This window comes from Heliangelus exortis, chromosome 13, assembly GCF_036169615.1.
Source record: "Heliangelus exortis chromosome 13, bHelExo1.hap1, whole genome shotgun sequence".
NCBI classification, from domain to species: Eukaryota; Metazoa; Chordata; class Aves; order Apodiformes; family Trochilidae; genus Heliangelus; species Heliangelus exortis.
Window position 1 is genome coordinate 18,292,074 of NC_092434.1, and position 24,081 is coordinate 18,316,154.

General features: G+C 55.0%; 2 protein-coding genes across 2 annotated transcripts in view; both read right to left on the reverse strand.

The window, feature by feature from the left end:
• PSKH1 (protein serine kinase H1) overlaps positions 1-19,244 on the reverse strand; it is a 39,056-nt gene extending 19,812 nt beyond the window's left edge. Inside the window, exons 1-3 of the mRNA XM_071757247.1 lie at positions 19,200-19,244; positions 17,695-17,847; positions 14,230-15,243 (exon numbers count right to left, since the gene is read on the reverse strand). Coding sequence (XP_071613348.1) covers positions 14,230-15,162 — 933 coding nt within the window. The 5' untranslated portion in view covers positions 15,163-15,243; positions 17,695-17,847; positions 19,200-19,244. The remainder of the gene's footprint in view (positions 1-14,229; positions 15,244-17,694; positions 17,848-19,199) is intronic.
• THAP11 (THAP domain containing 11) overlaps positions 1-24,081 on the reverse strand; it is a 123,723-nt gene that overhangs the window by 12,605 nt on the left and 87,037 nt on the right. The window lies entirely within an intron of this gene.

Below are 24,081 nucleotides of genomic sequence, written 5' to 3' on the forward strand. Positions count from 1 at the left end.
ACTTCCCCTTGTTGAATTTCATCATGTTTCTCCCTGCCCAACTCTCCAGCCTGTCTAAGTCTCTCTGAATGGCAGCACAGCCTTCTGGTGTGTCAGCCACTCCTCCCAGCTTAGTGTCATCAGCAAACTTGAAAGAGACTGCCAAGAAAACCTCTGGATTTAAGCAGCATGTTCCCAGGCACACAGCTCAGCACCACCAGGAACTCCTCAAAACAATTGTTGCAGCTGAGAAGAGATCTGGACTCTCTGCAATAAAAATCAGAACTTCCTCCCCACAGCACACTTGCTGGTTAAACTCCTGCTTTGTCCCATCCCAGGGCAGGAGCACACTGGACCTGCCAGGGAAGCCCCCAGCTCTGCTCAGAAATCTGAGCCAACTTTCAACAGCAGAATGTTCCCAAAATACCCAGTCCCAGAGGTCTCCCTCTGAGGCAGGGTCAGTTAAGGGCCTGCAAATGATGCAAAATGATTTTGCAGCAAGGTGAGTGCTCACAGCCCCCCTTTTGCAGATCTCAGTTTTGATTCAATAAAACTAGATTTTAACCTAAAGCTGCAGCCCCAGCTTGGTGCCAGCTCTTTACAACCCCCAGAAGATGCTGCCATGTCCTCCAGAAAGCAACACATTTCCAGCACCCACCTGAAACCACACTTTAAAAACACTTTATGGGTGCCTCAGCTTCTCTATTTCCACTTGACCTCACAGCACAGCCTGGGGCTCTGGCAGAGCAGGTCCAGGGAAGCAGTTTCAGAGGTTTCCCCCCCATTCCACTGACCCAGATAAACTCCCTGATCAACTCCCAGGTGTGGCACAGCCAGGACAGAACCAGGGAGTGCTCACACCCTGCCCCTGAGGGTCACAGCTCTTCCCACTGCAGAATTCCCACTCACCTCCCCTCCCTGAGCCAAGGACACCCCCTGCAGCAGCAGGGTTTGCCACTCCAAACATATTTCCCACTAAAGATATGGAAAACCAACACACCTGAGCCCTGGGAGAAAGCAAAGGGGAAGAGGGAACTGCCCAGCCCAGGTTTAGGGACCTGGAAAGGGTCAAAGACATCAACAGCAGCTGACAGTACAAATCCTTTAGCTAATACTGTTCTCTGCACAGAGGCAGCTTAATATTCTTTTTCTACCCTACCAATGTCCCTTTATCCCTACATCTCTAATTCTGCAGAAACACTATTCCATTAAAAGGATTTTATAGAGCCCAGAGATGCAGGAATGAAGACACAATACATCAAATCACAGCATTATCCCAAGTCCTTTCCCCTTGGATGTGACTCCTGCCTTCCACCACCCTCACAATAATTCCATGCCACTTGCCCAAACCCAGATGGTCACCCAAAATCCTGAACCAAACACTCAGCTCCTGCCCTTCACCTTGCCCTGAGCCTGGAGAGCAGTGCTAAGAACAAGGGGTTGTGAATGGAATTACTGGGAAAAGACCCATCCCTCTTCTCCACAGAGATCCACTCCCTTCCTTCTTTGTTTCTAAGACCTTTGAGGCTCAGTTTCTCCCTGCTCAACATCCCCAACCAAATCACAGCATTCAGCCCCAACTTGTGGATTCCCCACCTCGTGTTTCAATGGATGCTTCAAGCCACAAAACCTGCAAACCTAAACTGAGGGGAAGCCCAGCCAAGGCACCTGCCACTCAGAAAACTCACTGACCTGCACCATTTTGAGAAATACAACCTCTTCACCAGGGGTTGCAGACTCTGGCTGTGCAGAAACAAAAAATGGATGCAGAGGAACAAACCTGAACATCTCAACATGAGGAGAAACCTCTCTGCTTCAGGGGCAGCAGAGCCCTGGAGGAGGTGCTGGAGTTTCCCATCTCTGGAGATGCTCCAAAGCCACCTGGATGCCACCCTGTGAAACCTGCTCAGGCAGGGGGGTGGGGTAGATGATCCCCAAACCCCTGCCAACCCCTAACACTCTGTGCAAGATCCCCCCTCTCCTTGCTGCCCCTGCCCTGGGGTTTGGGGTTCACAGATAAAAGCTGCAACGTGAGCTGAAACACAGAGTAAAAAGGCACAAGGAACAATTTTGAGAAAGGTCCTTGGAAGGCCCCAGTTCCACTGGAGGAAACCACCTTCAAGAAGCAGCCAAAGCAAAGGGGAATTGATTTCCCCTTTGGTTTGGTTCCAAAGGCATTGGTTCCAAAGCCCTTTGCATGGAAAAGGTGTTTCTTTACCTGTAAATGAAGTGTTTCCCGATACAGCACACTAAAGTTTTGCAGGAGTGTGGTCACTGATGCCTGCAGGAGGCTGGAGGATTTTCCAGGTTATCACTGAGCTCATCCCATCTAAGAGAGCCCAAGATATCAGCTCCTGCAGCAGGAGGATGCTGGACAAACACTTCAGATGGGCAGAGAGCAGCACAAACCCACCCCTACTCCCAGGTAAGTGCAGCTGCATTAAAAGAAAAGAGCAGTACATTTATCTGGCTGGCCCTGGGGCTTTGTGCCAGCCCAGGAGAGACACTTTCATCCTCTTCAAATGCTTGAGCTCTTCAAAGCAGAGCACAGTGCCCTTTGCAGCAGAGAGCCCCCTGACTGCCCCTTGCCAACACTCCTCTTGCTCTGCTTGACAACCACCACCTCCCCACAGCCAGAGAAAATGCAAAAGCACATTCCTCTGGAAATTGATTTTTTCCCTTTTCTAGGACAAAGGGCAGAGTAATTCATCTAAAAAGAAAAAAATCTCTAATTTTTGGGGAAAAAAAAAAAAAATGCTTGCCTGTCTCTAGCAACAGGACTACTGTAAAACACTTCTACCATCTAATGTGCCTGAGGGAAAGAAAAAAAGACAGAATAGAAAAAAAAAAATAAATAAAAAGCCTTTCTTCCCCCAAGAAGGCAAAAACATGAGCCAAGGGACCTGTATGATGGTGCAAATAAGTCTGGCAAGTGTGCTCTCAAACCTTCAGCTGCCCTGTGCCTGCTTTCCTTGGGATGCTGCATTTCCAGAGGCTGGGACTCTCCAGCTGTGGGGAGAAGCCTCCCAGACTGGACACCCTGCTGGTGCAAATGTTCTCTGCTCTGGCAAGGAGATCAGAGGCCAAGGTGATGGCCTCATCCTGCAAAAGCCTCTCGTGGGACTAAAGACTGAGTGGCACAGCCAGGGATGGAAACAGCCTGGGGATCTCTCACTGAGGCTGTGGAGAACTTCCAGGAAAAGCTGAGTCTGCACAGAGCACCTTGCAGAGCCAAGAGTTCCATGGAAAGGAAAATCCTCAACACGTGGGAGGCAGAACCCATCTCTCCTGACCCCTGGGACTTGCTGTATATAAATATATATATATATTTTAATACAGGAGATAAAGGAGCAGTGGGAACATCAGAGGGCAGTGGTGCCTCTGCTCCTTTATCTCCTGTATTAAAATACAGCTGGAGCTCTGCCAGGGGAGGTTTAGGTTGGATATTAGGAAAAAATTCTTTAATCCATGCCCTCTTGTCCCACTGATATCAGCCCAACCCCCCCCAGCTCCAACCTCCTTTCAGGGAGTTGGAGAGAGTGATGAGGTCTCCCCTGAGCCTCCTCTTCTCCAGCCTCAACACCCCCAGCTCCCTCAGCCCTTCCTCACAGCACTTGTGCTGGATCCCTTCCCAGCCTCCTTGCTCTTCTCTGGACCTGCTCCAGCACCTCAAGCTCCTTCCTGAGCTGAGGGGCCCAGAACTGGACACAGGACTCAAGCTGTGGCCTCCCCAGGGCTGAGCACAGGGTTAATGCTGTTCCAGCACCTAAAGGGCAGCTCCAAAGCAGATGGAGACTCCCTGTTTACAAGGAGTCCCATGGACAGGATGAGGGGCAATGGGCACAAGGTGCTCCTGGGGAGATTCTGACTCAACACAAGAGGGAAATTTTTCACCCTGAGGACAGTCAGACCCTGGAATGGTCTCCCAGGGGAAGGGGTGGATTCCCCCACTTGGGAAAGTTGGAAGTCTCAGCTCCATGGGGTGCTGGGACATCTCAGATAAACAATAATATCAGAAGGGTTGGACCAGATGATCCCTGAGGTCCCTTCCAAGCTGACATTCTGTGATCCCATGAACTCTGCACTTCAGGGCAGATGATGGTGAAGCCCCTGAATGCTCCAGGACAGAACCAGGGAATGCTATACACACAGATTCTGCATGCTGAGCCTCTCCTCTGCTTTGCTCTGCAGCCATTTCTGCTGCAGATCTCCCTCTCCCATCCCATTTTCCAGCACTTGCTTCTTGGTTGTTGACAGCCAAGATTTGGAGGAGGAGCTGGGATGCAGGAAGGCAGGACTGCCATCCAGAAGAACCTCATTTACCTGGAGAAATGGGATCCAAGGACTCCTGGCAGGGCAGTGGTGTGGGAATGAGGCCACAGCAGATGTGTCACAGTGGAAATGCAAGTGGTGACTTTGAAGCTGCACCCCAAAAAATGCTGTCAGGATATAAGGAAAGGGACATTTCCCACAAGATAGGCTCAGGGACATGGTGACATCTCCATCCAAAGCTTGGCTGAACAAGCTCCAAGAGACCTCATCTGCATTTAAATTTAGCCCTGCTCTGAACAGGGGTTTGAAGCAGAGAACTTCAGAGGTCACTTTGTGCCTGTATCTTCCTAAATTTGAAGTGCCACACCTTGCAGCAGGGAACTGCAGGAAGCCAGACCAGCTGCTTGTTGATGCCCTCAGAGGGAGCTTGGCCATTTGTTGCAAAATAAAAAGCAGAAGGAAGTCATGAATGCCATTGTTCTTATGGAGTTATCACAAATAATGGCACCAAATCCAAATTATGGATTGGAAACAGACTTGACAGAACTTCAGGAAGTGCCATCACTACAAAAACAATATGCAATGGTTACTTGTGTGACTTTTAAGCTGCATCTGAGTTAATTCTCTGCATTACAACCACCTGAAGCCCATCTAGAGTCCTGCTGGTTATCCTAGGAAGGTGCCACCAAAGCTGGGGACAGCCTGACAGACCACAGCCCTTCCCTTCATCATCACCAGCTTTGCCACTCAGCAGAACACAGGCTGCAACGGAGCCAAGGAACCCAAATAAAGAGTCAGAGGTGAGGAAACCTGGGTGGATGTGGCCAAGGAAACAAGCTCTGTAAAACAATGTGCAGCAGAGATCTGGATGTGGGAGAGCAGAGCAAGATTGTACTTGTCAGGCCAGGAAAAGTGATTCTGCCAAAGGTTCAGCCTTAAAATGAGAGGCTGGCTGATGGGCCTGCTGCTCAAACAGAGAAAAAAAGGGCAGGTTTTAAAGGAAGAGTGAGCAAGCCTTAAAAATCAAACCACCAGAATCTTTGGTTTGAAGGGGACATGTTCCTAAACATGCAGGTGGAAGGCACTTGTGTTTCTAGAAGGGTTTCATACTCCATGTGAAATCAGCAGGAAAAGGCACCATAAACTGGTGGGATCAGAGAGAAATCCTTCAACATGCAGACACAGGGCAGGCAGCCCCAAACCTGCTGTCCCCTGACACACCTGGCAGCAGGAGTGGTGGCAAACAGCATCCTGGGATGGTGCTGGGAGTGCAAAGAAAAGAGGTGAGCAAAACCCTAAACAGCAAAAAAAAAAAGTGGCAAGAGGAGCTGCAGGAGAGTGGAGGCACCATGGACATGGGAGGAGGGAGGGAAGCAGCCAGGCAGGAGGATGGGAGAGCTTCTGCCTTCATGTCCCACACCTGAAGGAGTCACAAGCAGAATGCAATTCCCACCTCCCTTTCCTGAAGAGATGTGTAAGGTCAAGACAGACTCATTTCTTCCCTGGAAAAAAAACCCCAACACAACAACAACAACAACAAAACCCAAACCACAAACACAACTGTGCAGGAGAAGGGGAAGTTAAACCAAGTTTCCCATCTGCAGAATGCATTTTTTTATTACTACATAATCTGAGCACATCTCTTGGTTTTTAACTTGCCTCCAGGGGAGCTGCACCACCAGGTGGCAATTCAAGGACATTCCCTTTAATAGGAAATGTTTACCTCCTGTGCCTGTTCCGTGCCTGGCCTCTCCAAAGCAGCATTAGCCAGCAGCCTGTGGGAGCTGACAAGCCTTGGGATTGATTTCCACTTCTAAACCTCAGCTGGAATCACTCTGCTGCCAAAGCAGAAGCCAGAGCTGCAGGGGACCTGTGGGGTTTTCTCCATCAAGGTCTGGTGGGACAGCTCAGCCTCCCCAAAATGCTTCTCACCCAACCCAACCCCACTGTCTGCTCTGCTGCTGCTCAGCCCCACAGCCCCAGGGAGTGGGTGAAAGCCTCAGCTAAGGGAGAAAAAGAGAGATGGGAAGAGCAGCAGCCCTGCTGGGACTGAAGGTTCCTGGATCACAGATGCAGTCAGGCCAAGAGAAGAGTTTCTGTGCTGCAATTAACAGTCTCAAACCTGAAAAATGTGTGGATCAGTGACCTCTTTATCCACACTTGGGTCTTCTTAATGTCATTCTCTCCACTGATTTGTCTTCCACAAATTTATTTAGTTGCTCTGTGAACTCGTGCAAGCTTGTAAAGCCCACAACCCTTCTTTTCACCATCTGAAGAATTCTGGGTCACCAGCAACTGCACAGCTTCACTGGTGAACTTTGTCCTAATGCTTGGGAACAGATCTTTCCAACCCCCTTGCTTTCTCCTTCCCCATGGATGTGACCACACGATTCAGCCTTGTGCTTACCTTTAGCAAGTTGCTGAGCCATGGAAAGGCCACTATCACATTCCAGCTGCAAAAGAATTTTATTAAACACCACTGGAAAATCTAAGCAAGCCACACAAAACCAGATAATCCCTTGGCACAGCTGCTAAGTCCCTTGCAGAGCTCCTACCAGTTTGCAACATCCAACTTCCTTCATCCATCAGATCCATCACTCCTTACATCACCTGGATCCACTGGCACCATTATTCAGAGCAAGCTTTTTTGGCTTTAAACTGATTAAGAGATGTTCCCTCAACAGCCACAAGAAGCTGATTCTGTCTCATGAACAGGAAAATGGGTGACACAGGAAAATGATCTGCCAGGTCAGACATCAAAACCAGAACAACCCTGAGCTCACTTTCCCCATTTACCCACAACTGGGATTATCCATCACTTATTACTGCAAGTTATCCAGGTGCAAAGCAACCTAAAAGCATCAGTATTCAAGAGAAGGACAAGCTCTGAAGCAGGACCAGGGCAGGATAATGATGGTCTAATGTTCATTTCAAACTCAAAGGAACTGTGAATGGAATTCCAGCTTTATTCCTCAGACAGCTTTTTAAAGCTCCAAAGAAACCCCCAGAAATCAGCTTCAGCCCCAAGATTTCATTAAAATACTGCCAAGTTTCTTTTTTTGTGAGTTCTAACAAAAGAAGAAGAGAATGACTGTAGCAGGCAACATCAAATGGAGTCTCAGGAGCCCCCAGAGCCCTCGCTCCGAGGTGCTGAGGAAAAGCACACCAAGTCCCAGAGCTTTCCTTCCTTCCTCACCCTACCCAGCACTCCAAGCAGCTCAGAAAGGACAGAAGGGGGGAGGAAATACAGAGCAGTGATGTCAGCTGCACCCCAAGGAGCTCTTCTGGGAGAGCTCTCCTATTGATCTGCTAATGGGCTCTTCAGAGAGAGCTGGCACTGTGGAAGGGAGAGCAGTGCCCTGGGAGAGCAATTACACGAGCTGGACACAAGCCTCTTGTTTTTCAAGGAGCTGGAGCCACTTCTTGGGTCAGTGTGCATCTTGGCTTTTATTCCTCTCTCAATACAGCTTTGTCCTCTCTGCTTTTGAGGCCAGAGCTCTCCAAAAGCAGGGCTGGGCATTGATCCTCGGGATGCTTATCAGCAGCCTCACGTCTGACAGCTCCTCGCTTCCCCCCCCCCTTAAAAAAAAAAACAACTTTTTTTTTTTTTTTTTGGGAACACCAGAAATTTGGATGAATTTCAAACTCCAGAAGAAGGCTTTAAGAAAACTAGCAAGGTTGTGGGAATGACACCAGGCACCTCTGGAACCTTTGGAAACGAAGATGTGTCTGGCTTTTTTTTTTTCCACCTACAATTTATTCCCAAAGTGGAATTCTGGTATCACATCTCCTGCTGATACCTGGCCACAATCATGTGCCTGCAATTTAGGGGAATAAGCTTAATTACACTGGTAAATTAAAGCATCCATTTTCCCCAGCTCTGGAAGAACAGAAAGCATCTGGGCAAACCATACAGGGTGACACAGATTTGCTTCCCAAGCAGTAAAACATCTTCAGCTTCCCCAAACAACCCCTCCTGTCACACACAGTAACCACACAGCCTCAGAAAGCACAGGATTTGTGGTGGGATAACACAGAAAATGCTTCTGGCTCAGGCACTGGCACTTTCAAACATTTAATGCTTCCTCATGAGCCCTCAGGGTGCACTTGGCAGCCCAGAAAGCCAAGGGGGTCCTGGGCTGCATCAGAAGTGTGGGCAGCAGGGCCAGGGAGGGGATTCTCCCCCTCTGCTCAGACCCCACCTGGAGTCCTGCACCCAGTTCTGGGGCCACTTTCACAGGAGGGACCTGGAGGTGCTGAGTGTGTCCAGAGAAGGGCCCTGGGGATGCTCAGAGGGCTGCAGCACCTCTGCTGTGACCCCAGACTGAGAGAGTTGGGCTTGTTCAGTCTGGAGAGGAGAAGGCTCCAAGGAGACCTCACTGTGGCCTTCAAGTGTCTGAAGGGGCCACAGGAAAGCTGGGGAGGGACTTTTTGGGGTGTCAGTGGTGACAGGACGTGGGGGGATGGATTCAAAGCAGAGGAGGGGAGATTCAGATTGGGAGTTAGGAAGAAGTTCTTCCCCATGAGGGTGCTGAGACCCTGGCCCAGGTTGCCCAGAGAGGTGCTGGAAGCCCCATCCATCCCTGGAAGTTTTTAAGGCCAGGCTGGATGGGGCTCTGAGCAACCTGGGCTGGTGGGAGGGGTCCCTGCCCATGGCAGGGGGGTGGAACTGGGTGAGGTCCTTTCCAACTCTGAAAATTCCATGATTCTCTGTGGCACACAACCGACCTGCAAGAACCCAACACCCCCCAAGCCCAACACAACAAAGCCACAAAATCTCTCCAAACAATTCTGTCCTGATACAGGGACCAGAGGACACCACACGGGATCACCCCAGGGACTGCCCTAAGCAGTTGCTCTCTGCTCCCTCTCCCTGCTCTGCCTGAGGCTCCCTTCCCAGCTGGATCTGTCTGGAGGAATGGCTCTGCTCTGCTCACTCTGCAGGCAGAATCCAGCCCATCCCTGGGGCTGTTCTCACCACCCTTCCTCACACACTTTTTATTCTGTCAGGGGGAAGCAGACCTGGACCCCAGTGCAGGTGGAGGATGGGCAGAGGTGCCAGGACACCAGGAGCTGCCCCGGGGGCACAGGATGATGTTTAGAGGTGTTGAACCTCAGGCTGCTTCTGAGGAAGGGCAAGCAGCATCTTCAGGGTGCAAAATTCAGGCTGCCATCCTCCCCCAGCAGCAGCACACAGAGGAGCAGCTGATTTATCACACAATCTCTCCCTGCTTTCTGCATCACACCTCAGCTCTGCTTTTCACCTCAACAGCTCAGCAGCATTAATCAGGTGTCAAACCCAGGTCCCACTGCTTGCTTCCAAAACTCCAGAATCACCAGGTTTCCCAGTCACAGGCAGAACCTGTCCAGGAGAGCATGCTGAACTTCACTAAAAAAATCTGTAAAAAGGTAAAAGTTCAATGTCACTCATCTCAAGGTCATGCACTGAGGGGTGGAGACATCAGAGGGAATGCAGCAGGTGATGCAGACACCAAGACATCCCCTAATCAGCAATTAACACCTGGAGTCACAGCTCATCACTCTGTCACCACCCAAACACTGAGAGGTGTCAAAGACACAGGAAGAGTGTCAGGAACCTTGCAGGAAGAAACAGCCAACAACTGCAGAGTCCTTCCTGTGCCATGACACAAAGCCATGGTGCTCACACATCACCCCCTCCCAGAGCTCAAGAGGGAGCCCACAGAAAGGGAACAGCAAAACTCAGATCCGTGGGATGTATTCCATAGGAAACACCAAACACAGCTGGGCCTTCAGCCTCAAAAAAAGCAGGAACCAAACGTGGAATAAGTGCAGTTAACTGGCAGGTGGACAGGGAAAAGTTAGTCTGGCTTCTCAAGTAAAGGGGATGCATGCAGAAAAACACCACATAAAAAGCAGGGGCAAAGAAAAGCTTAGGGAAGTGACCACCTTTTCCATGTCTTTTGAGACTATGGAACTCCACCACAATATGCTGGAGAGGTTAAGAATAAAAACAAGTCCCCTGAGGGAAGAAGGAAATTGAGAGTCAACAGCTTCCTGCCCTTCTGGCAGCTCAAGGGCCACCAATTCCTGGAGAAGGCTCCTGGGAGACCCTATAACCACCTCCCAGTGCCTGAACTGGGCCCTACAGGAAAGCTGGGGAGGGGTTTTTTATAAGGGCATGGAGTGACAGGAGACAGGTGGGATAATGGTTTTAAACTGGAAGAGAAGAGATTCAGATTAGATATTAGGAAGAAATTATTTAGTGTGAGGGTGGTGAGAGAGGTTGCCCAGGGAGGTTGTGGCTGCCCCATCCCTGGAAGTGTTCAAGGCCAGGTTGGATGGGGCCTGGAGCACCCATGGCAGGAGGCTGGGTCCAGATGATCCTAAAGGTCCCCTCCAACCTAAACCATTCTATGAGAGATAGGAAATTTAAAAAAAAAAAAAAAAAAAAAAAATCCCAAACACTGGACCATTTCTCCAAATCAAAGAACTGGATGTAGAGGAGAAAAATGAATGGCCAGGAGAAACAGAATGGGATGAGCTAAAAAGGACCAAACCTAGGTTTGGCCAAGGGGTCTGGAAAGCTCTGTATCTGTGGTCTAGAGGCCAAGGGCCAAGCTGAGATAAGCCAGCACCCACTGAGTGCTTGAATGAGAAACTCTAAGGAGAGGCAGGCACTTGGGATGACTCCTGCTGCCCCACAAATATCAGGGAAGTGGCCTCTCTCTACACAGGAGCAAAGCCAGGGCTGGAAGGTGTAGTAGTGACCCTGCAGATGTCACCCACTGCCTGTGGGGATAACCCCACTGTGGCCTCACAGCTCTGCAGCTGCTTAGGAAATGATGCCCATGGCAAGTGAAGAAGAGAAGCAAAAGCTGCCCAGGTCAGCTGCACCTGGAGGTCACAGAAGCAGCTGAAATGTTGGACAAGGAACTGAGTTCTGCAGTTTCTAAAAGAAGTAACACACGTGGTCCAGAAAAGTGGCAGATCTGCAGCTCCTGGCAGTTGTGTCTCCTCTGTGAGAGCTCCTGAGGAGCTCAACAGGAGAAGGAAAAGATTCCAAGGTTTCAAATCCAGGCTCTCCTCAGTGGTCTCCTACACATCCACCAATGTTCCTTGTGGATTCAGCTTGGACATTCTCACTTCAGCTTGGACAGAAGCAGGAGCTGGCCTGACAGCTGGGCAGTATCAAAGACTCACTGACAGCTTGGGAACCCCTCACCCCCTTTTTTTTTTCCCCAGCACAATCCTAAAGCATCTGAATACATTTAAATGTACCATGTCAGACTCCTCCCATCCAGCACTAAAATGCCAACATCTCTGTCACACCTAAAAACACCAGAACAACCACTGCTTTATTCTGGGTTTTTTGACAGTTATTTTGCTGTCATTTTGGAATCAGAAACTCAGTCAGTCACTAACACCCTCCCAGCAGGCTTCATCTCACAAAGCCATGGGATTCAGAAACCTCAACACCCTCCTCTCTTAATAAAGAGGTTATAAAAGCTTCACTTCTTAATATTTCCAGTGAAATGCCAATCAGGACACCCTCATCTCTCAGAGGTGTGATCCTCAGGGAGGTGATGCCAGCTCTTGGCAATTGTGCTGGCAGAGGAACAGGCTCAAAACTGAGAACTTTCACCATGCCCAGCAGCAAGACAGCAGGAGCTGGTCAGGCTGCCACGGGACCATCCTGCCAGCCAGGGCACTCTGAGGTAGGAACACCCATTTTCCACCTGAAATTCATCCCCTCAAGCTTCCTCTTTCCATTGTTACCTAAGAAAATTCTCCTTCAGTCCTCAGCTTTGTCACACACTGAGCTCAGGAGTCAGTGCAGATCCATTTCAAACCTGCCTGTGTCTCCAGATGTAAGCAGCAAGACCCCCTCTGTCTGCCCCATCCTTGTCTCTCAGCAGAGGTGTTTTCCAGACATGGATCTGTACCAGGAGTCACACCAGGAATCAACACACTTCTGTATTTCAAACATTCACCCAGGCACCAAAGTATCCAACATGAGCTTACCAGGGCTGAGGGGGAAACCTCAGGCTCTCCCCAGGCAGAAAGCCACCAGCACCCCAGCTCTGCTCATCAGGAGATCATCTCCTTGGGTAACACACAGGACAGGAGCACTGCCACGTGAGGAGAGGCTGAGAAAACTGGGTCTGTTCAGCCTGGAGAAGAGAAGGCTCAGGGGAGACCTTGTTATGATGTTCCAGCACCTAAAGGGAGCACCAGGCTCTTTTGAAATATCTCCAGGGATGGAGAATCCACCCCTTCCCTGGGCAGCCCATTCCAATGGCTGAGCACCCTCTCTGCAAAGAATTCTTTCCTAATATCCAACCTAAACCTCCCCTGGCAGAGCTTCAGCTCTGCCAGGGGAGGTTTAGGCTGGATATTAGGAAAAAATTCTTTAGTCCATGCCCTCTTGTCCCACTGATATCAGCCCAACCCCCCCCTGGCTCCAACCTCCTTTCAGGGAGTTGTAGAGAGTGATGAGGTCTCCCCTGAGCCTCCTCTTCTCCAGCCTCAACACCCCCAGCTCCCTCAGCCCTTCCTCACAGGACTTGTGCTGGATCCCTTCACAGCCTCCTTGCTCTTCTCTGGACCTGCTCCAGCACCTCAATCTCCTTCCTGAGCTGAGGGGCCCAGAACTGGACACAGGACTCAAGCTGTGGCCTCCCCAGGGCTGAGCACAGGGGCAATGTTGTTCCAGCACCTAAAGGGCAGCTCCAAAGAAGATGGAGACTCCCTGTTTACAAGGAGTCCCATGGACAGGATGAGGGGCAATGGGCACAAGGTGCTCCTGGGGAGATTCTGGCTGAACACAAGAGGGAAATTTTTCACCCTGAGGACAGTCAGACCCTGGAATGGTCTCCCAGGGGAAGGGGTGGATTCCCCCACTTGGGGAAGTTGGAAGTCTCAGCTCCATGGGGTGCTGGGACATCTCAGATAAACAATAATATCAGAAGGGTTGGACCAGGTGATCCTTGAGGTCCCTTCCAACCTGACATTCTGTGATCCCATGAACTCTGCACTTCAGGGCAGATGATGGTGAAGCCCCTGAATGCTCCAGGACAGAACCAGGGAATGCTATACACACAGATTCTGCATGCTGAGCCTCTCCTCTGCTTTGCTCTGCAGCCATTTCTGCTGCAGATCTCCCTCTCCCATCCCATTTTCCAGCACTTGCTTCTTGGTTGTTGACAGCCAAGATTTGGAGGAGGAGTTGGGATGCAGGAAGGCAGGACTGCCATCCAGAAGAACCTCATTTACCTGGAGAAATGGGATCCAAGGACTCCTGCCAGGACTGGCAGGGCAGTGGCAGAGAAGTCCCTTCCAAGCTGTGATTCTGTGCCCCACTCTCTGTCAATTCTGTGATTTACAAATGGGATCTAAGGAATTCTGCCAGGACTGACAGGGCAGAGAAGTCCCTTCCAAGCTGTGATTCTGTGCCCCACTCTCTGTCAATTCTGTGATTCTATAATTCTGTGATTTACAAATGGGATCTAAGGAATTCTGCCAGGACTGACAGGGCAGTGGCAGAGAGTTCCCCTCCCAGCTGTGATTCTGTGCCCCACTCTCTGTCAATTCTGTGATTTTATAATTCTGTGATTTACAAATGGGATCTAAGGACTTCTGCCAGGACTGCAGAGAGTTCCCCTCTCAGCTGTGATTCTGTGCCCCACTCTTGTCAATTTTGTGATTTACAAATAGGATCCAAGGAATTCTGCCAGGACTGACAGGGCAGTGGCAGAGATGTCCCTCCCAGCTGTGATTCTGTGCCCCACTCTCTGTCAGTTCTGTGATTTCACAAGAGGGATGTTGGGAAGCAGAGAGAGAAGAGGAGGGAGTTTGAGAGGCCGGGATGACAGAGCCCGTTTAACCCCGGCCACGCCACCACCCTGCAGGTGACAGCCACGTTCTGGCCACCCCCCCACGAAGCCCCTGTGGTGCTGGGGTGTCCCTGCCCCTGTGGCAGGGTGACGGGGGGCTCACCTCTCCCGAGTAGCTGTACTTCCCCTTGAGGATCTGCCGGTAGAGCCGGGTGCGGTTGTCGTCCTCGAAGGGCATGGTGCCGCTCAGCAGGATGTAGGAGATGACCCCCAGGGCCCACATGTCCACGGAGTTGGTGTAGGGTTTCCTCACCAGGATCTCGGGGGCGATGTACTCGGGGGTGCCGCAGGTGGTTTTCATCAGGCAGTCGTCCCCCTTCTTGCGGGCGCTGGCCAGCCCGAAGTCGGTGATCATGATCTTGGAGTCGGTGCCGGGGTGGTAGTAGAGGAGGTTCTCGGGTTTGAGGTCCCGGTGGGTGATGCCCAGGCCGTGCAGGTACCTCACCCCGTCCAGCACCATCTGCAGCACCCGCGTGGCGTCGCGCTCGGTGAAGGAGCCCTTGGCGATGATGCGGTCGAAGAGCTCCCCCCCCGTGGCCAGCTCCATCACCAGGTAGACCCTGTCCTGGGTCTCGAAGACCTCGATCAGCTGGATGATGTTGGTGTGGCGCACGCGGCGCAGGACGCTCAGCTCCGACTCGCAGACCTCCCGGCCCTCCCGGAACTTGGTCTCGATCATCTTGATGGCGTAGGGCTGGCGCGTGGCCCTGTGCTCCACCCGCACCACCCTGCTGAAGCTGCCCCGCCCGATCAGAGCCTTCACCTCGTACTTGGCCGTCACCCGGGGGTCGAACTTGGCCCGGTACTTGGCCACCTTGTTCCTGCGGGGAGGGGGCTCGGGGGGCTGGGGGTGGAGGGGGTGAGGGGGGTGAGGGGGAGGGGAGGGGGAGCCCGCCTTGATGAGGGTCCCCGGGCCCCCCGTGATGAAGTGTTTGTAGGCGTCATGGCGGCCGCCGTGAGGCTCCACTTTTTTCACCAGGTCGAGCTGGACGTCTTTGGGGGGCTCGGGAAGCACCTTGCTGGTCCCACAGCCCATCACTGAAGGGGCTCAGTTCCCTATCAAGGCATCTTCCCAGGGCAGCACCGACCACATCCAGGGCAACTCCCACGTGGGAACCTTGGGAGCGGAGTGAGAGGAGAAGGGGGGTGAAGGGAGGGAAGTTCCCAGCGTCCCGGCGCTGCCCCTGCAACCCCCTGAGGTCACTGCCCCTAAAACAGCCCCAGGCACGACAGGAACCCCTGGAATGTCACCTCAGGGATGTGCAGTGACAGGGCAAGTGGGGACAAACTGGAGCACAGGAGCTTCCACAGAAATGTAAGGAAAAACTTTTCCAGGGTGAGGGTGAGGGAGCCCTGGCCCAGGCTGCCCAGGGGGGTTGTGGGGTCTCAAAGCCCCCCTGGAGGTGTCTGTGTGACTGCTGGAGGTGACTCCAGGATCTCCTGAGGTCCCTTCCAACCCCTGACTCCCTGTGATTCTGTGAAATCCCACAAATCTGCCCTGATCACTGCTCCCAGCTGAGCCCAGAATCCCAGGGATGGCTGAGACTGGAAGGGGCCTCTGAAGTCCCTGTCCTGCACCAGCTGATTGGGACAAATCAAACTCAGGGCATTTTCCTGAATTTGGTTTCATCTGCTCAGCTCCACAGGGCAGCAGCCACTCCAGGAGTTCTGCAATGTCTCATCAGAGACCCCACAGAGGAGCTCAGGACCCCCCTCTCTCAGCGTGTGGCCACGGAATGTTCTGGACACTGAAGCTGGGGCTGACACCTCCCAGCACTTTGCTCCTGGAGATCCAGGGAACTGCCCAGAGCACACAACTTTTTGGGATGGAAAAGACCTCCAGGATCAACTCCAACCCTTCCCTCTGTGATTCTGTGGAATCCCACCCAATCTGCCCTGATCACTGCTCCCAGCTGAGCCCCAAATCCCAGTCTCGGGATGGCTGAGACTGGAAGGGGCCTCTGGAGTCCCTGATTGGGACAAATCAAGCTCAGGGAAGAGTTGAGCATTTTCCTGAATTTGGTTTCATCTGCTCAGCTCCACAGGGCAGCAGCCACTCCAGGAGTTCTGGAATGTCTCATCAGAAACCCCACAGAGGAGCTCAGGACCCCCCTTTTTCAGCGTGTGGCCACGGAATGTTCTGGACACTGAAGCTGGGGCTGACACCTCCCAGCACTTTGCTCCTGGAGATCCAGGGAACTGCCCAGAGCACACAACTTTTTGGGATGGAAAAGACCTCCAGGATCAATTCCAACCCTTCCCTCTGTGATTCTGTGGAATCCCACAAATCTGCCCTGATCACTGCTCCCAGATGAACCCTGAGTCCCAGGGATGGCTGAGACTGGAAGGGGCCTCTGGAGTCCCTGATTGGGACAAATCAAACTCAGGGAAGAGCTGAGACCTCCAGGATCAACTCCAACCCTTCCCCCAGCACTGCCCCGTGTCCCTCAGCACCACATCTCCAGGGATGATGGGAACTCCAGCCCTGCCCTGACAACCCTTCTGGGGAAGAAATTTTCCCTAATATCCAATCTTTTGGTTGGAAAAGACTTTTATGATCTCACGAAGACAGAGTCACACTGAGCTTTGGATGCATTTTACCAATTAAATCACTTCAGCCCCCAAAAAAGACAGCCCTGGCCTCTCCAGAGCAGCTTCCAGCTGCAATTCCCTCACCCTCCAGACCCTGGGAATTCTTTTAACATCCTGACTCAGCTCCTGTGGCACCTGTGGCTTTCCACATGGAGCTGGGAGTAGGAGTGGGACTTCCAGCAGCTCCTCCAGCCTGGAGCAGAGGCAGCTCCTGCTCCTCACACCACCTGGAGGCAGAGCAGCCCCACAACAGCTCCTCCTGCTGCCACCAGGATGGTGCCTCAGGCTCCCCCAAAGCTGGCCCCCTGGAAATGGCCCCCTGGAAATGTGGAAATGGCCCCCTGGGAGTGGGCCCCTGGAAGGAAGTGGCCCCCTGGAAATATCCCCCTGGAAATATCCCCCTGGAAATATCCCCCTGGAAATGGCCCCTGGAAATGGCCCCCTGGAAGTGGCCCCCTGGAAGTGGCCCCCTGGAAGTGGCCCCCTGGAAGTGGCCCCCTGGAAGTGGCCCCCTGGAAGTGGCCCCCTGGAAATATCCCCCTGGAAATGGCCCCCTGGAAAAGCCCCCCTGGAAATGCCCCCCTGGAAATGCCCCCCTGGAAATATCCCCCTGGAAAAGCCCCCCTGGAAGTGGCCCCCTGGAAATGGCCCCCTGGAAATGGCCCCCTGGAAATGGCCCCCTGGAAATGGCCCCCTGGAAATGGCCCCTGGAAAAGCCCCCCTGGAAAAGCCCCCCTGGAAAAGCCCCCCTGGAAAAGCCCCCCTGGAAAAGCCCCCCTGGAAATGCCACCCTGGAAATATCCCCCTGGGAGTGGCCCCCTGGAAATTCCCCCTGGAAATGGCCCCTGGAAATGCACCCCTGGAAATGCACCCCTGGAAAAGCCCCCCTGGAAGTGGCCCCCTGGAAGTGGCCCCCTGGAAATGCCCCCCTGGAAATGCCCCCCTGGAAGAGCCCCCCTGGAAGAGCCCCCCTTACCATCCCCCAGCGTGTCCTCCCTCATTCACCACCTCTCCCAGGAGCTCCTCAGCAGCACCAGCAGGACAGGAGCCCTGGCTGCTCTTCCATCAATGTGGAGAAACAAGAAATGCCTTGGGGGGGCACCCAGCAGCACCCAGCAGCACACCCAACCTGGAGAGCAAGCAAAGAGGGCCGTGGTTAGGATGGGATTCCCAAGTCAGGCACCATGGAAGAGCCATGGGGTTTTCAGCACAGCAGGAAGGCAGGAACCCACCTGGGCTGCTCTGCAGAAAGGAAAAAAAAAACCCAAATCCACAGAAAGCTTGGGTGAGTTTCCCCATGAGCTGTCCTGAAGCTGGGTGTTCACTCTCAGCACCCTCACCCTGACCAAAACAATAAATAAAATCCTCCAGCCAGCCCTGAGCAGTGGCTCCCACTGAGTTTGTCTCAGCACCATCACACCTGAGGTGTTTTCACCAAGAGGAAGGGAGTGAGAGCAGCCCCAGAGAGACTTTGGGAAAAGGCACTGGAGAAATGGAGCATCAGGAGCCCGTTCCCAGCTGGAAAATCCCATTCTGGAATCCCATTCAGGGGCCGAGGGAGCACAGGGACACTGGAGCTGTACGTGCTGAGAAGGAAGAGGGGGTTCATGCTTCAGTGTCCCCTCCTCTCCTTGGACAGGCAGCACCCCCCACCCCACAGCTCTGCAGAGCAGACCTGAGCTCCCCCTGACACTGCAGTGTTCTGCCCTGCACAGGCCCCGAGAGGTTCCTCCCACGAGGGGGTCCCCACGGACACAGAACATCAGCCCCCCAGGGGCCGAGCAGCCCCTCTGCTGCCCACCGAGTGTCCCCCAGCCTGAGCTTATTGAATGTCACTTCCCTGCAGGGTGTCTGTGGGGGGAGGTGAAGACCCCAGCTCTGAGCTGCCTGAAAATGCCCCCCCAGAGCAGCCCCCAGCTCACTCTGACACCCCCACCCAGCAATGAGGGGAAAGAGCCCTGAGAGCACCTCACCCTCTGCTGTACTCATCAATCTTACAGCGTGTCCTTCTCCCTGACACCCCCCTGGGCTCCGCAGCGGGGGGCTGGCGGTGGCAGCCCTCGGGGGGGCATCCTGAGGACAACCCCAGGGCTGGAGCCGCCGGCAGCCCAAGCCAGGGGGTGCCCGCACCTCCCGGCGCGCCGTGCCCGGAGAGGGGGAGCCCTGGCAGGCCCGGGGCCGGGGCCTCCCTGCGGCAGGAGGGCTCCGGGAGCGGGAGGCAGGAGGTGCGGGCGGCAGAGGGGACGTTGCGGGGGGCAGCCCGGGCTCCCTCCCCGACCCCCCCGGACCCGCGGCCCAGCACCCCCAGGAGGAGCTGAGGCGCCGGGGCCCTGCCGGGCCGCCCCGCGGAGCTGAGCCAGCGTCACCCCGGGAGAGAGGGGGAGGGAAAGGGGCGGCGAGCCCGGGGCTGCCCGCACGGCCCGGTTCGGTTCGGTTCGGTTGGTTCCGAGCAGCCCCGGGGCCGTCCGGACCCGCACTCACCTGGGCCCGCTGCAGCCCGGCCTCGGCGCCGCCTCCTGACGTCATCACCGAGCGCCTGGGACGCCCGAGGGGGCGGGGACACCGCGCGCCGCCATTGGAGGAGGAGAAGGGGGCGGGGCCGGGAAAGGGAGAGAGAGGAGAGGGGGGGGAAGGGAAGGGAGCGCCCCCCCTGGGATCTAGCGCCCCCTAGCGGCCCCGCCGGGAACTGCCGAGAGAGGCGGGAACGGGATGGGATGGGATGGGATGGGATGGGATGGGATGGGATGGGATGGGATGGGATGGGATGGGATGGGATGGGATGGATGGGATGGGATGGGATGGATGGGATGGATGGGATGGGATGGATGGGATGGGATGGGATGGGATGGGATGGGATGGGATGGGATGGGATGGGATGGGATGGGATGGATGGGATGGGATGGGATGGGATGGATGGGATGGGATGGGATGGATGGGATGGGATGGGATGGATGGGATGGATGGGATGGGATGGATGGGATGGGATGGGATGGGATGGGATGGGATGGGATGGGATGGATGGGATGGGATGGGATGGGATGGGATGGATGGGATGGGATGGGATGGGATGGATGGGATGGGATGGATGGGATGGGATGGGATGGATGGGATGGATGGGATGGGATGGATGGGATGGGATGGGATGGGATGGGATGGGATGGGAGGGATGGGATGGGATGGGATGGATGGGATGGGATGGGATGGATGGGATGGGGTGGGATGGGATGGGATGGGATGGGATGGGATGGATGGGATGGGATGGGATGGATGGGATGGATGGGATGGGATGGATGGGATGGGGTGGGATGGATGGGATGGGGTGGGATGGGATGGGATGGGATGGGATGGGATGGGATGGATGGGATGGGATGGGATGGATGGGATGGATGGGATGGGATGGATGGGATGGGATGGGATGGGAGGGATGGGATGGATGGGATGGGGTGGGATGGGATGGGATGGATGGGATGGGATGGGATGGATGGGATGGATGGGATGGGATGGATAGGATGGGATGGGATGGGATGGGATGGGATGGGATGGGATGGGATGGGATGGAGGGGATGGGATGGATGGGATGGATGGGATGGGATGGATGGGATGGGATGGGATGGGATGGGATGGGATGGGATGGATGGGATGGGATGGGATGGATGGGATGGATGGGATGGGATGGATGGGATGGGATGGGATGGGAGGGATGGGATGGGATGGATGGGATGGGGTGGGATGGGATGGATGGGATGGGATGGGATGGATGGGATGGATGGGATGGGATGGATGGGATGGGATGGATGGGATGGGATGGGATGGGATGGATGGGATGGGATGGATGGGATGGGATGGGATGGGATGGGATGGGATGGGATGGGATGGATGGGATGGATGGGATGGGATGGATGGGATGGGATGGGATGGGAGGGATGGGATGGGATGGATGGGATGGGGTGGGATGGGATGGATGGGATGGGATGGGATGGATGGGATGGATGGGATGGGATGGATGGGATGGGATGGGATGGGATGGGATGGGATGGGATGGGATGGGATGGATGGGATGATGCCCTCTGCCCCACAGCCCCCACTGCTGCTGTCTGGGCCCCCCGTGTGAGGCTGGGTGGGTGTCAGCAGCTCCCTGGGAGCTGTCATTCCATGGAATGGTTGCAGGGTGGGAATCCTGCTGGCTCCAACAGGGCAGGGGGAGGGATTCAGGGATCAGCAGCAGAGGGAAAACCCCAGGCTGGGAGCCAGCATCCCTCTGCAAGGATGGGTGAGGGGTCCCTCCCAATCCTCTGGGATTCCCATCTCCCAGCAGCGGCTCCCCATGAGGGATGCTCCCTAAAAACAGGCTGGGAGCACTGGAATGCTGCTGGGAGCACTGGAATGCTGGTGGGAGCACTGGAATGCTGCTGGGAGCACTGGGATGCTGGTGGGAGCACTGGAATGCTGCTGGGAGCACTGGGATGCTGCTGGGAGCACCGGAATGCTGCTGGGAGCACTGGGATGCTGGTGGGAGCACTGGAATGCTGCTGGGTACCCAGGGAAGTGCCCTCTCCTGGGGGATGCTCAGCTCTGCTCCCAGGTAAATCCTGCTGGGATGGGAGAGCTCCGGAGTTCCCTTCCCATCCCCCCTGGATCCAGGGAGTGACAGGAACCACCTGGAGCTGCACATCCAGGGGGATTCCTGCTGTCCCGGGATGTGGGAGCCCAGGAGGGGAGGAAAAGGTCCCTGTTTGTCCCTGGGTGGAGAGGGGGGGTCCTGGGTGTCCTCTGAGCCATCCCGGGGCAGGATGGAGCTGAAGGTCCCGGCAGAGGTCGGGGGGGGGGGGGGGGGTTTGGGGGGGGCTGGGGATGTTCAATTAAAAGCTGCTTAAAAAAAGAAATCCCACCTCCCATATGCCTCGCTGGAAGGGAAAAATAAAAAATAAAAAAAAAATAAAATCAAAGCCCCAAAGCTGAGCCCTGGGAGCAGAGGTGACCCCAGCTCAGTGTCCCCACCCTGCCCGATCCCGGGGATGGGACTGGGGCTGCCTCCCAGGGCTTCCCGATGGGAATCCGGGCAGAATTCCCTGTGGGAATGGAGCCAGCCCTGGAACAAGGTCCCCCCAGCATGCCCCAACCCCCCCTGTCCCCAGGGCCATGCGGGGGGACACTGGGGGAGGCAGGGAACCCCCCCAAAATTCCTCCCCAAAGCTGAGGAGCCTTTTCCCAGCCAGCAGAGCTTTTCCCTGGCCCGGGAGGGGAGGATCCATCCCTGTCCTGCTGGGATCTGGGTCCCGGTGTCACCGTGCCAGGGGTGCTGCCCCCAGCACTGGGGGTGCAGGGACCCCCCAGACCCTTCTGCAACCCCAAGAGGTGACCCCAGGCTCTGGTGCGGCCCCTGGGACCCCTCTGCTTCCCCTGGGGGGGTTGGGGTTTAGTTTGTTTTGGTTTTTTTTTTTAAATAATGGAGGTTTTCTCTTAGGAAGGAGGGAGGGAGATGATGTCTGCGGAGCCTTTAATCTCCTGCCCAGGGAAGAGCAGAAAGCAAATTAGGATTGAGTCCAATTAATTTGCCTTGATGGGCAAAGCCTGGAGAGCAGCCACAGCTGGGAATTACCCAGGGAGCACAAACTGGGTCACCCCAGCTCCAGAGTGGCACCCGTGGCTTTCCCAGCACTCCCAGTGCTCCCAGGCACTGGGACCAGCAGCCCCTGTGTGTCCCCCCAGGACCTGTCCTGGTGCCAAGGAGGAGGCAGCTGCAGGGATCGGGATCTCTCCCTTCCCGTGGCAGGGAGGGCCCAGAGAGCTTCCCTGGGGGGCAGCGTGGCTGTCCCTGATGTCCCTGATGTCCCTCCTGTCCCTGATGTCCCTCCTGTCCCTCCTGTCCCTGATGTCCCTCCTGTCCCTCCTGTCCCTCCTGTCCCTGATGTCCCTCCTGTCCCTGCTGTCCCTGCTGTCCCTGTTGTCCCTCCTGTCCCTCCTGTCCCTCCTTGTCTCTTCTGTCTCTCCTGTCCCTCCTGTCTCTCCTGTCCCTCCTGTCCCTGATGTCCCTGATGTCCCTCCTGTCCCTCCTGTCCCTGCTGTCCCTGCTGTCACCTGGCAGGGCCACTCTGTCCCTTGCAGGAAGGAGGACCCCAGGTGACAGGGTGACCACGGGCACTGCCATGGCCGCTGGTGCCACGAGTGTCACCAAGCAGGGGGCAGCCCCAGGCCTCTATCCCCTGGGCATCCCCAGTGCCCCCAGTGCCCGCAGGCTGGGAGGTGACAGGACAGGACAGGGCAGCCATGCCTGGGGACACGGTGACACCTTCCAGCTGCAGGACACCCCTGGCAGCCCTGATCCTCTTAAGCACTCCCGGGGCTCCAGCATTAATTCAGCACAGGATTGGCAGGAAGGGGAAGGGAAAGACCCAGGGGATTATCCCCCAGCACGGGCTGTGGGGACAGGAGCTGCCAGGCAAGGAGAGACAGGAGGACACTGTGTGTCCCCCGTGTCCCCTGGGGGCCTGGGACAGGAGGATGCTGTGTCCTGTGTCCCCTGATCCTGGAACAGGAGGATGCTGTGTCCTGTGTCCCCTGATCCTGGGACAGGAGGACATTGAGCCCCGTGTCCCCTCATCCTGGGACAGGAGGACATTGAGCCCTGTGTCCCCTCACCCTGGGACAGGAGGATGCTGTGTCCCCTGATGTCCTGAAGGATGCTGTGTCCTGTGTCCCCTGATCCTGGGACAGGAGGACATTGAGCCCCGTGTCCCCTGATCCTGGGACAGGAGGATGCTGTGTCCTGTGTCCCCTGATGTCCTGGGACAGGAGGATGCTGTGCCCCCTGATGTCCTGAAGGATGCTGTGTCCTGTGTCCCCTGATCCTGGGACAGGAGGATGCTGTGCCCCGTGTCCCCAGGCTCAGCACTGTCCCCTGACCCCAGAGATCAGGGATCCCACATTTGGGTGACAAGATCCCAGAGGAAAAGCCTTGAGCAGCACCAGGAGCAGGGACTTCCCCATCCTGATGGGATCAGCCAGGATCAAGGTGTCCCTGGAGCATCCCCCCCCCCACAGCCTCCTCCCCCCAGGCCTCCCCCTGCTCCCACCCCACGGCTCTGCTGCTCCCCACTCCTGATCCCTGCTGCCCCATCCCTGGGGCAGGAATTCTGGGAACCCCAGCCCCTTCCCTGATGGACACAGCCAAGTGAAACCCCAGCCCTTTGTTTGCCCCAGGGCCTGGAGAGGAGCTTCACTTCTCTGATTTTTTTCCCCTCTATCATCTTGGCTAAAAAAAACCCCAAAACCCCAAATCTCTTCTTCCCAGCAAGCCCCAGTTTCCTTGGTGCCAGTGAACAGGGCCAGATCCAGCAGCACCAAAAGGAAAGGGATGGAAAAT